This window comes from Chlamydotis macqueenii, chromosome 1, assembly GCF_036417535.1.
Source record: "Chlamydotis macqueenii isolate bChlMac1 chromosome 1, bChlMac1.mat, whole genome shotgun sequence".
Taxonomy (NCBI): domain Eukaryota; kingdom Metazoa; phylum Chordata; class Aves; order Otidiformes; family Otididae; genus Chlamydotis; species Chlamydotis macqueenii.
The window spans coordinates 32,356,934-32,368,843 of NC_141556.1; the positions used below are offsets into that span (position 1 = coordinate 32,356,934).

The 11,910-nt window shown below is 42.5% G+C and overlaps 1 protein-coding gene across 4 annotated transcripts in view; it reads right to left on the reverse strand.

Moving 5' to 3' along the window:
- Positions 1-4,001: 4,001 nt before the first annotated feature.
- Positions 4,002-11,910, reverse strand: part of PRICKLE1 (prickle planar cell polarity protein 1) — a 68,007-nt gene continuing 60,098 nt past the window's right edge. For all 4 annotated transcript variants that reach the window (XM_086748229.1, XM_086748237.1, XM_086748245.1 and 1 more), the window contains 6 exons: positions 11,238-11,351; positions 10,277-10,414; positions 9,589-9,792; positions 8,907-9,093; positions 7,905-8,768; positions 4,002-6,274 (listed from right to left, as the gene is read on the reverse strand). In XM_086748229.1, coding sequence (XP_086604355.1) covers positions 5,418-6,274; positions 7,905-8,768; positions 8,907-9,093; positions 9,589-9,792; positions 10,277-10,414; positions 11,238-11,351 — 2,364 coding nt within the window. In that variant the 3' untranslated portion in view covers positions 4,002-5,417. The remainder of the gene's footprint in view (positions 6,275-7,904; positions 8,769-8,906; positions 9,094-9,588; positions 9,793-10,276; positions 10,415-11,237; positions 11,352-11,910) is intronic.

Genomic DNA, 11,910 nt, shown 5'->3' on the forward strand with positions numbered 1-11,910 from the left:
TCTGATTTTTCAAGTGTTCTTCTGTAAAGTAAGACCTACGCTTACACTCATAAAATCATAGAACATCTCAAGTTGGAAGGGACCCGTAAGAATCATTGGGTCCAACTCCCTGCTTCTCGCAGAACTACCTAAAACTAAACCATATGACTATAAGAAGTGTTGTTCAGGTGCTCCTTGAACTCCGACGGGCTTGTGCCAAGATCACTTCCCTGGGGAGCCTGTTCCAGCAACTGACCACCCTCTCAGTTGAAGAACCTTTTCCTGATGTCCAATCTGAACTTCCCCTGAAGCAGCTTCATTCCATTTCCTTGTGTCCTGTCGCTGGTCACCAGAGTGAGGAGATCAGCACCTTCCCCTCTGCTGCCCTCCTTGAGGAAGCTGTAGACTGCGATATGGTCACCCCTCAGCCTTCTCTTCTCCAAGCTGAATAAACCAAGTGTCCTCAACCCCTCCTTGTAAGTGTCGCCCTTGAGGCCTTTCACCATCCTCGTTGCCCTCCTCTGGGCACACTAATAGTTTGATGTCCTTCTTACATTGAGGCACCCAAAACTGCACACAGTACTCATGGGGCGTAGTGCTGCGTAGAGTGGGACAAATCCCTTGATCAGCCAGCTATGCCGTGCTTGATGCACCCCAGGACACAGTTGGCCCTATTGGCTGCCAGGGCACACTGTTGACTTACGTTCAAGTTGCCATCAACCCAAACCTCCGGATCTCTTTCTGCGGGGCTGCTCTCCAGCCTCTCACCAACCAATTTGTACGTATAACCAGGACTACCCCATTCCAGGTGGAGAATCCCGCACTTGCTCTTGTTACATTTCATGCCGTTGGTGATTGCCCAGCTCTCTGGTCCATCCGGATCTCTCTGCAAGGCCTCTCTACCCTCGAGGGAGTCTACAGCTCCTCCTAGTTTAGTATCGTCGTCAAACTTAACGTACATTCGACACTTGTGTCTGTGTAATTTATAAAAACATTATAAAGAGCACTGGCCCTAAAATTGAACCCTAGGGAACCCCAGTGGTGACTGACGGCCAGCGATGTCACCCCATTTACTATAACTCTTTAAGCCCGACTCGACAACCAATATTCTTGCAGTTTTTTTTACATTAGCTAACAAATGAGTAAGATCTTTCAAAAGCTTGTTAGGTAGTCCTAAAAGGAAGGAAAGGAGTGTGGAAATTCAGGGCTACCTGCCAAGGCCGGAGCAGTTCTGAACGGCTCTGTGACCTCACTGGGTGTGTTGGCAGCTTTGAGGGGCAGCGTAAGCAGTTAGGGTGAAAATCAGCAATTTCACCCTAAATGAAATTAGGGTGAATTTCATTGAGGATGAGGCTAATGTGTAGCCCTAATATTTCTCGCTATCAGGAAGGTTGTACTGGATGTGACTGGGATACAGTTAATTTTTTTCAGAGTAGCTAGTACGGTGCTGTATTTTGGGTTTGTGCTGAAAGCAGCGTTGATAATGCAGGGATGTTTTAGTTACTGCTGAGCAGTGCTTACACAGCACCAAGGCCTTCTCTGCTTCTCACACCTCTCTGCCAGCGAGCAGGCTGGGGGTGGGCGGGAGGTTTGGAGGGGACACAGCCAGGACAACTGACCCCAGTTGACCAAAGGGGGCTGTATGATGTTATGCTCAGCAATAAAATTGTGTGTGTGGGGCGAAGTTTGCCTGGGCTGCTGCTGCTCAGGGACTGACTGCGTATTGGTTGGCTGGTGGAGAGCAACTGTGATTTTTTTTTTTTTTTTTTTTTTAATATATCACTTGGGGATTTCTTATGTGTTAGTTTTGGGGGTGTTTTTAAACTCTATTAAACTGTCTTTATCTCAACCTACAAGTTCTCTTACTTTTACTCTTTTCTGATTCTCTCCCCCATCCCACTTCGGGGGGAGCGAGTGAGCGGCTGTGCGATGCCTAGGTACCTACCAGGCTGTAAGCCCCGCTTGGCCGACAGGCACGACTTTAGTAACACAAACCAGCACTTACGGGTTTGGTGACTGGACCAGTCTTGCGCTGGTAGCAGACACTTGTGTCTCTTGCCACTCTTTTTATATTTAAGGTGGAAGAAGCGATTAGAAATATTATTTCTCGTAAGAAGTGGTCAAAAAATAATGAAGTAAAAATCTTTTATGGCAAGCTGAAAAAACTAAACAAAGTTGTATAGCGATCTTAAAACTTCTTAGCATTAATTTTTAAAAAGTGGATGAAAATAGGAGTTAGCCCCTCTTCCATTAAGTGTGGTGACAAGTACCTGTTATTCTTCCCGACATGAATGTCTCTCAGCAGTCCATTCCTCAGCAAAACAAAGCTTTCTAAACATTTTCTAATGCTCTTAATTAGTTGTGGTCCTGCAGCCCAGCATAGGTAAGGGCCCTGTCTGTGCCTCAGAGCAGCAGTATCCAAACCAGCTCTGAACAAGCTGCTCGACCACTGGAAGGCACCAGCACTGGAGCATGGATCCCTGTGGCACGCTGCCGGGCAAACTGTACCTTCCTTGGCCGGCTCTGGTCTTGAGGGAAAACCGGCCAGAGCTCCTGTCTCGGCCTGGAAGAATTGCTGCTGTTCGGGGGAGAGCAGCGCTATGTACAGGCAGTTTATTACCTCTTTGCGCAGACAAAAGAGCCTCTAAATTTTTTCCGAGTAACTCTGAGGATGAGGAAAGGCCTCTATACACTGCCAAAGCTGCCAGCTGAAAAGTAACAGCATAAAAATCGGTGGCAAGAGGGGGAAAGTGTCATTATTTACATTGCTCGTTTTGAAGCACCCAGAGGCCTTGCTCCTTTAGCCCTAAGTTACACTTGGGTTTTGTGCAAGGGCATGGAGAGCTACATCTTTCAACTAATTTATTTTGAGGCTTAAAGGAAGGTAATGTGAAAGTTAACTCTGACCATAGCTTGTAAATGACATGCTTTAGCACTCTGCGTTGAAGAGTGGGTTTTTTTTAAAAAAAAGAAGTATTAGGAAGCAAGTAACACTACAGAGAACTTCATGTAATACTCTGTAAGACATTGCACTTTGGGGCAGCACATACGCTGTATCTCAGGAGATGGTGTAAAATCAGAACTACTGGTGGAGCCGTTTCTCCACGAGACAGTCAGTTGCTCCAGAAGGGACACAGCAGCAGGAAGCAGACACAAGCATTTGATTTCTGAGGATCCTGGTTCCCCGTATTTGGAAAAGCAGGTAAGAATGGAAGATCCCCATCATTGTTTGAGCATCCCGGGGACCACATTAACAAGTCAGCAACTCTCCTCCAGTCCTGGAAGTCCTGGCAGTCTGGTTGTTGTACTGCACTTCAGCGCAGCAGGCATTTGGCTGCTAGGAAAGCAAACACTGCCTGAGCCACCACGGCAGCCCGCCAGCTGGAAGCATCCCACGAGCCGCCCGCTGGCCCATGGGATGTAGCACGATATTACTTTGATCAGCTTTCATGTACACAGGACTTGTTTGTACTAGAAAAGCAACTTATACGGTGAATACCAGCTTTGGGAGTAAAGGATCTTTTGCTTATTTTACTCTGAAAACTGCAAGCAAGTAACTGGTAGTTTGGTTTAGCCTCAGCAACAGCTTCATTTTCTTTGGTGTAAGCCAATACTCATCTGTCCATTCCATCCCCTCCTTCCAGCTGCTTTTATTCAATTTACCAGGCTTTTTTTCGGTAAGAAGCATCTGTTATGTCTGTTACCTGTTATAATTACCTTTCTTCAAGTGGTCAGAAAGCCCGTGGCTTTAGCATTTACTGTCTTAATTGGTGGGTGTCACTATTAATTCAAGTAACAAATTTCTGCCCTTTATCTAAACCTTGGAAGATGTTTATTATAAATTAAAATAGCTCCTGCTATATAAGTTCAAGGCTTTATAGTTCAACTACTTTATAGTTTTTTGTGACCTCACCTTCTGGAACCACCCACCATCTCTCTTCCTTTACACGCAGGCAAACCTCAGAAACTAGTTTTGGGAAAGGAGGGGACCAATAATAAAAAAAAATCCACATCCACAGGACTTGCATATTTGTTGTACTGATATATTCCAGGCTTGTGTGGTTTTTACATTTATATAGTTTACATTTTGCTTGACCCATAAATAACACTTGCAAGATTAAGAGGGCCATAGTTTAGAGAGTATTTACATAGCCCCACCATGCATACAGAGCTTTCAATACCTAGTAGACAAAATTAAGCTGTTTCGCACTAAACATTTTTCAATATTTTTCAACTTAAAACCCCTGACTAAAATACAAGCAATATTTCATCCATAATGCTGCTGTTAAACCCCTAACAAATCTAGCTTGATATTGTAACAAACTTCTTCAAATTCAGGGATATAAAAATATTCAGCTTTTAAAATTTTAACTGTACAATATGTACATTAATATTTGCACTGTTAAATTATGAATACATTTAAGCCTATGAAATACTACATTATAAATATCAATGGGTTTTGATTTAAAACTGCAACTAATACATTTTAAAACCTGGATAATGCATTTGAAAAGACACAATTCTGGAGCCTAATCCGTTAAGCCCTTACGAAAGTATTTGTTACGTAAGTGGATTCATTGACTTAAATGGGGTTACATGCCCGAGCAAAGGACGCCAGCAGTTGTACCTCTTTCTTTCACTGCTGGGGGGGTGGGGGTGCCCAGCCTAAAAAACCACCACCACTCATTGAAAACCACCACTGATTGGCAGCAAAGTCTAATTCCAGCAACTGAATTACTGTCTTCCTTTAAACAGGCACAAAAAGACACCCTTACAGAGGGATGGAATTCTTAAAAAAAACGTGAAGGGAAAACCATGGAAGTTAAATGCATAAACCGTTTACCGCTGCTTTAGGATGTATCAAGGCCTCAAGCATTTCTGTTCTGATTTTGGCTACTTAAGAGTGGACTCTTTGGAAAAGGAGCATTTTCCCAAATAAAAAAAAATTCCAGTTTTTGCAGGGAAACTTGAAAGAGGAAGAGTGAGCTTTATCAATGAAGAAAGGGCGCAGTACAGAGCCTTCTTTTTCTTGGCGGCAAGAGGAACAAGTCAAAGGTCACCCTGTGGGGATACAGCGACAGCACAGGACTGAGATTTTATTTATTGATCTTTGCTGAATCTCCCCTCTCAGATAACTCAACGTAGGTGAACAGCGAGCATAAAATATAATGTCAAAAAGTTTTATCAAGAACTGCAGTAACAGTATTTTGACAGCTGAAACATAACATGTAAACCTAGCAATATCTGAGCAGATCATCATTTGGCACGGTGACGTTTCTGAACGTTACTCGTACAACGTAACTCTGGCAGGGTTATCATTTACACTGGCAAAGCATTAGGAACCTCAGCAACTTGCCTAAGTACAATTGTTAATATAAAAAGATGTGGTTCGAACTGTAGCTACAGAGTTGACCAGTCCTCCCAACTGTTAAAACAAATTAAGAAATGATGCAATTTTTTCCTTTGTGTCCCCTCTTCTTCTTTGATTTGGTTGTCCTTTGTCCAAACTGAGAACTAGATAATGCAGTAGTTGGACTAGAAAGGTCATCTGTATAGTACGGGTATCTCAGTGATCGTGGCTGTGGAATTGGCTGTCCCAGAAAATATCCTTCCTCTTCAGAATCGGATGACGAGGATGAAGTTGAACACCAGGAGTCATCTTCCTCACCATACAATCCAAAAAATTTATCAACCATCTGATTCCTCAGTGCATAATCAGACCTGGTATGGGCATATTGTCCATACAGCTCCGCATTTTGAATATATGCCCGAATCTCACGTGAGCTTCTATTCTGAATAAATTTTTCATGATCCTGAGGGGAGTAATATCGAAATCTCTCTCTTGGAGAGCATCTTCTTTCTGTGGCCAAGTTAAGTGCATTATCTGAACGAGACTTCCTACTTCTTCTGCGATGATGAGAAGGCCGATTTCCACGCTCTTCAAAATGGTAAACACGCCTACGAGTCCTTTCACTCATTGGAGGTTGACGTATTTCAACATTCTCATAACTTCCATTATCAATAACATCATCTGAAAACTTCACTTGTTGTGGTCTAGACTGGGATTTAGATCTTCTCAGTACAGGCACATGCACTGGCTTTTCCTCCGGCAAGACCTTTTCCTGACACAACTCTGAGCTCAGGCTCTTCAAGGACTCTGTGCTCCGGTGGAGCATTGAAGAATTCAGAGTTCCCATGTTGCTCATTTTCTCACAGTCCTCTGCCTCCAGTTCTTGGAAAGTTTGCAAAGAGTAGAGAGACGTCCGTGGCTTGCCTTCCCCATCCATTGAAGCCCCTGTGGTGGTAACGGAGAAAGGAGGAAAAGGAAAATGAGAGCACTATCAAAGAAATAGTCTAACAAAATATCAAACATTTCTTTTGCGTAAAGCAGACCTTATTAGTGGTTTCTGGAACTACTACCAAAAGGACTAGCATCATAGAAGAATAAGCTTTGTTTTGACTTAAAATATTTAAATATTAGCTCTGACTGCCAAAGAATTAGCTAGCATTAGGACATCAAGAGCGCAAGAAGTTTAATGAGTTTAAAAATTTAAAACAGCTCTAACACACATACAGCTAAGCCCCTAAGAAAAAAAAAATACTTAAAATTATTCTACAGTAGGTGTTTGCCGTTTTTACGGCTAAAATATTTCATGTTTCCGGTATTGCTAAATTCAATAGTCCAGCTGCTGATACAGAAAAGCCAGGCTTATTGCCTCACAAAGAAGGATCCTTACCCTCCAAAAATCATCAGCAGTGAGCTGGTCTGGTTTAGCCCACGTTTGTGTCCAGTGACACTTCATTCCCACAACAAGAGCGTCATCTGCCCTGGGATGTTCCCAGGTGCAATAAGTCTGGTTTCTCCTCCTCCCGTGCCCCCTGAACCAAGCTCCTTTTCTCAGTTCCTGTGTTACTGCTTGGGTAATGCAGCATGTGGTTGGGCCAGAGCTACAATAATTCAGGTCACAGAAGGACAGGAATGGAGAAGAGGATAGGACAACTTTTAAAATGGGTCTTTCATACTTAACGCTCAGGTTTAGGTTTTTTGTAGGGAAATAGGAAAGGAAGGTTAACACTCACAGACACTTGCCTATCTGACTTCTATCCCTTTGGCTAATTTGAATCACATTTACAAGGAGGTTCACAAAAGTGGATTATCAGTTTCTCTTTAATCAATGGAGAACAATAATCTCATAAACCTCATTTCCTAAGGCTAAGAACTTTACCATCCTTTCAGATTTTCTACGTATTTTAACAAGCAAATCAGGAAATTACCTGAAGTGTTTTGCAGATTATCTTTAATATTATATGAGTCTATAATGCAACTTCTTGTACTTAAGGTATGGGAAGAAAAAAAAAAAAAAAATCTTCATTTGCTTGAAGTACATAGTTCAAGACCATTCTTATTCTGTTTAGCATTATGGATTTTTATTTTTTGTTAGAAGCAAAGGAAAGAGAATTCAAAAGGAAAGGAGAAGAATTTAAATAGAATATAAGTAGCAAAAATGTATCTCATGGAAGAATTGTGTGCTTGATAAGAGCTACTGCCTACTTTGTAGAATCATAGAATAGTTTGGGTTGGAAGGGACCTTTAAAGTTATCTAGACCAACTCCCTTGCAAGGAGCAGGGACATCTCCCAACCACATCAGGTTGCTCAGAGCCCCATCCAACCTGGCCTTGAATGTTCCCAGGGATGGCGCATCCACCATCTCTCTGGGCAACCCGTTCCAGTGTTCCGCCACCCTCGTTGTAAATTTTTTTTTCCTAATGTCTAATCTGAATCTACTTCCCTCTATTTACATGCATCTCTTGCTACTAAAGCTTTTTAGAAATCACAGATATGAAAAATCTTAGTTCAGAGTAGTCTAACATGAATACTTTGGTTGGCCTCTCCATCAAAACCATTCATTTTCTCCCCCATTACCTGTTATGTTAGACAAAGCCAAAGAATCCATTGAGTCTCGAACGCTTTGTTCTTGCTGTTTCAGGTCAGACAAACATTCAAGTGAACCTCCATACCACAGTGCTTGGTCATGTTTGTACCCTGATGCGCCATGTTCCATGTCTAGCTCCTGGATTTTCCTGCTGCTGGCGGGGCCTGGGTGGCTGCCGTATGCAGAGTCACCCAAGCCATCTTGTGACTGGGCCCAGTACATGTCTGATTGATACTTCTTACTCGCTAGGCTTGGATTATTTTTTTTCAAGTCCAACTTGCTCTTGACCATGCTATCAGAAATCCAGTGTTCGCTTGCTCTAATGTCTACTTCAGCGGGCTGCTGGAAGAGGCTTTTATCACCAAACTTCAGAAGAAGTTGAGTCATGTAGTCTTCATGTTCAGCCCATTCTTCAGGGTCTTCAGGCATTTCTTGCTCTGCTCTTCCTTTCCAGAAGTCTTCGTTAACAAAGCTTGCCTCCTCCCTTGAAAGGCTTAAATCATCCAGCTTACGAGAAAGAGTATCATCAGCATTGCCTGAAAGGCCAGGAAATTTGTAATTTAGGGCCGGCGACAGGAGGAGAGACTGGCGGCACTGGTCGGCTGACCGGCTGCTCTTTCCCATGCGGACACTCCTCCTGGAATCTCTGGATCGAGCAGACTGAAACGCAGAATCAGAAGAGTCGGAGGCATGAACGTCCTCTCCCAAGCTGCAGGTTTTTGAACAGTAAATCTGCCCTTGCTTTGGAAGGAAAGGGCAGCCAAGCAAAGAAGTCTTGCACTGAGCGCAAGAAAAGCAAGTCTCTGTGGCATGCCAGTGCTGTCCGTCATAGGTCATCTGAGCATGGTCAACACCTAGAACGGGAGAAAAAGCAATGCTTTGGGTTTCTTTAAAAAATCACTTGCACATTCCACACTTCTGGAATGTGCAACTATGCCATAACTGGGCTTTCCCTTGATTTTAAGTTTAATGCTTAAAAAAGACATACTTACCGATGTGCTCCCCACAGGTCTCACAGTATTCTGCGTAAAGAGATTCAAAACAGTTACAGCAGAATGGTCGCCCATCCTTCATGATGTATCTCTGTCCACCCAGGATCGTTTCACACTCGAGGCAACAAAAGTGCTTCATGTGCCAGTGGCGACCCTCAGCTTCTGTACACTCATCAGCAAAAATGATCTTGTCAGAGATAAAAAGTAAACTTTTAGTTAAAGCAGCCAAAATTTCACCTTGGGACTCAGAGCAAGCAAAACATCCTATTTATGCAGTTCACACACTAATTTTTATTTAGCTGCCTTCTGAAGACAAAGATAGAAACAACGATCTCCCTGTACTCTTTACAGTAAAAAAATTAAATGGGAACATAAGAACTTAACCATTAGAGAAGCCGCTATCAGGATGGTATTTTGGAATATCTGTACTGATCCTTTTTCTAATTCAATCTGTAAGATTCAATTCTAAATAGGGACATGTATGTGCTTTCTAAATACCACCACGTCACTTGTAATACTATCAATATGACAAGAAATGAAACACCTCTCAGCTTTCAAACACATCCATGCACCAGAGTCCTTACTTCTTAAACATCATAAGTTAGTAATTGCCCAAGCAGTGCAGTTTGTTAACCAAACAACAACAGGAGTGTAGATTGGCTGTAAAATGTGAATTATTTACCTCATCACAGGCTGAACATCGAGGTTTGAGAAGTTCAGCGTGGTGTCTGCCGCAGTGAATCTTTCCATCTTGGTAGAAGTAGATAAGATCAACGAGCAGCTCGTTACACGTGAAGCACACAAAACACGAGGGATGCCAGCACACACCAGGCCCAGCTCTTGAGGCAAAAACTGCAACTTCCCCGCCATTTACTTTTGTACCACACTAGAAACAAGCAGAAAGTGAACACATTTCCCATCTCAAACTACCAGCTTCTGGCATTTAAACTGAGTCAAAACACCAACTCAATGTGCAGCTTTTATTCCAAAGTTCTGACAACAAGGGAAAAAATACTCTCAATTTTGGTCTAGACAAACTCTGTGCATCACCAAAACTTTTATGAATGGTTTGTTTTATATATAGTAACATTTTTAAACATATGCCTGTTTTTAATGTCTCGTCACTTTAGTATGAGTCAGTAATGGGTTTTTTTGAGCAGAACATATATCAAAGATTCCGTTCATTCCTAGTATCAGAGGTGGTGTTTTGCTTAAGTAAGCACCACCTTCTTTCTATTTACATGCAGTTCCAATTTTATTTTTTTTTAATGTTCAGACATAGACAGAGATAAGCTTACAGGTAATATTGAGATACTCTAGTTTTACATTATTCAGCCTGCTAGTTGGCTTATGGCACCAGTAGTACTCACCTGCTCACAAACTGCATGCATCACTGCTCTTGAGAGTAGTTTAATAGTGCCTCGGCCGAGTGCCTCCTTTTTGCGCTGAGAACTGAACATCTGCAGTTCCTTCTTTTCTTCTTCACTTAAAGACTGGCAGTATCTCACCTTCCAGTGAAAACACAGAACTTATTTTAGATAACTGAGCTTTTAAAGTAACAGATTAATAAGTGAGTGCATATATGCAAGAAATTCATCAGGCATGCTGGCAACTGCCATTAAACTTTTCCAACTTGTCTTCTCTATCATCTTAATATTTAGCTAATGTGGCAGAATACAAAAGTAGTACAGAGAGAGATTTTTGCGTTACAGGTAAAAAACTCACCATAGTAAACTAAAAAGTTGTCTACGCATGAAATAAGATTTTTAAAAGCTAACCAAAAATAATGGAATGAACCTACATCAGCCATAGCGTTGTCCTTTAGAATTATGGTTAAGTGCCCAGAACGAAGTATTGCAGTATACACAAGATCTTAAGTATTGACACCCCCGCCCCCTTTCCTTACAAAGAGCTTGTTTGTTATTTCCCCTTCTACTCCAAATTACACTGCATATCTGAGATGCAAACCTTTTACTATCACAAAGCATCCTTTTTTTGTGTGCTACAATGCAATTCCAGGAATTCGTAGGTTCCTGGTAATTGGTGGGTGGCTGCAAACACTATAAAACCAAATTGTGTTAAGTTTATTGCAGTGACACCAGCCTCCCTAACAAGCGAAGGCAGTGTCCTCCCAGACAGCTCTTATCTGCACGCAAGGCAACCGGACAGCTAAACAATGGCCTCAGTGTACACACCGTGCTGCTTTATAGGTCAGATGCCACCGCAGGCCACGGTTTAGGCTTGTAATAAATACACAGGTAGGTAATTCTCCACGTAAAAGCTGCCAGGGAGACCTAAGCCCTGACACTGCATCCTAAATTCTGTATTTACCTCATTATCGTGGGGTGGCAGCTGATAGAGAAGCTGCTTAATTCGGTGTTTCTCTCCAGGGCTGTTAACATAAGGGACCTTCTCCTCTGGCAAGCAGGCGAAATACAGCTGGATCTGACCAGGAGAAACACAGAGTTCAGATCGAGCGAAACGCATCACCCAAGCGCCGCAAGCGTCCTTCAGCTAACTGTTTTATCTCCGGTCTCGTTTATGAAGGAAGAACGGTTTTACGCTACGTTAGATCTGTGACAGGGTTTGTGCTGAAAATACGAGACCCTGATGAACCAGCTCAGCAAACCTGAATTGTCTCTGATAAAACTAGCACCCAGCTGCTGAATTGCTTTTCTGGAATGCAATTTGCAGTGACAATTAGAGGGGTATCATAAATTATGCACATTTAATGTTCTCATTATTCCCACCCCCTTCAGGGCTGGTCAACAACCTCGTGGAAATTCCAAGTTTCCCTCTGCAATTTACCACACAAGGCATGAAGCTTTCCAGAAAACAGCCACTATATAAACAAATTTAATTTGCTCTCTGCATTTTACACATTGTTGAGACAAAAGCTGTTTTGTAGTCTCCTGCTGATCAGGTTCACCCAAAGCATCAGCTTTCATTGCTTCCATGTGGGCTTTGGTAAGAAGGTGGAAACATCCTTCCCTTGGGAGGAGGC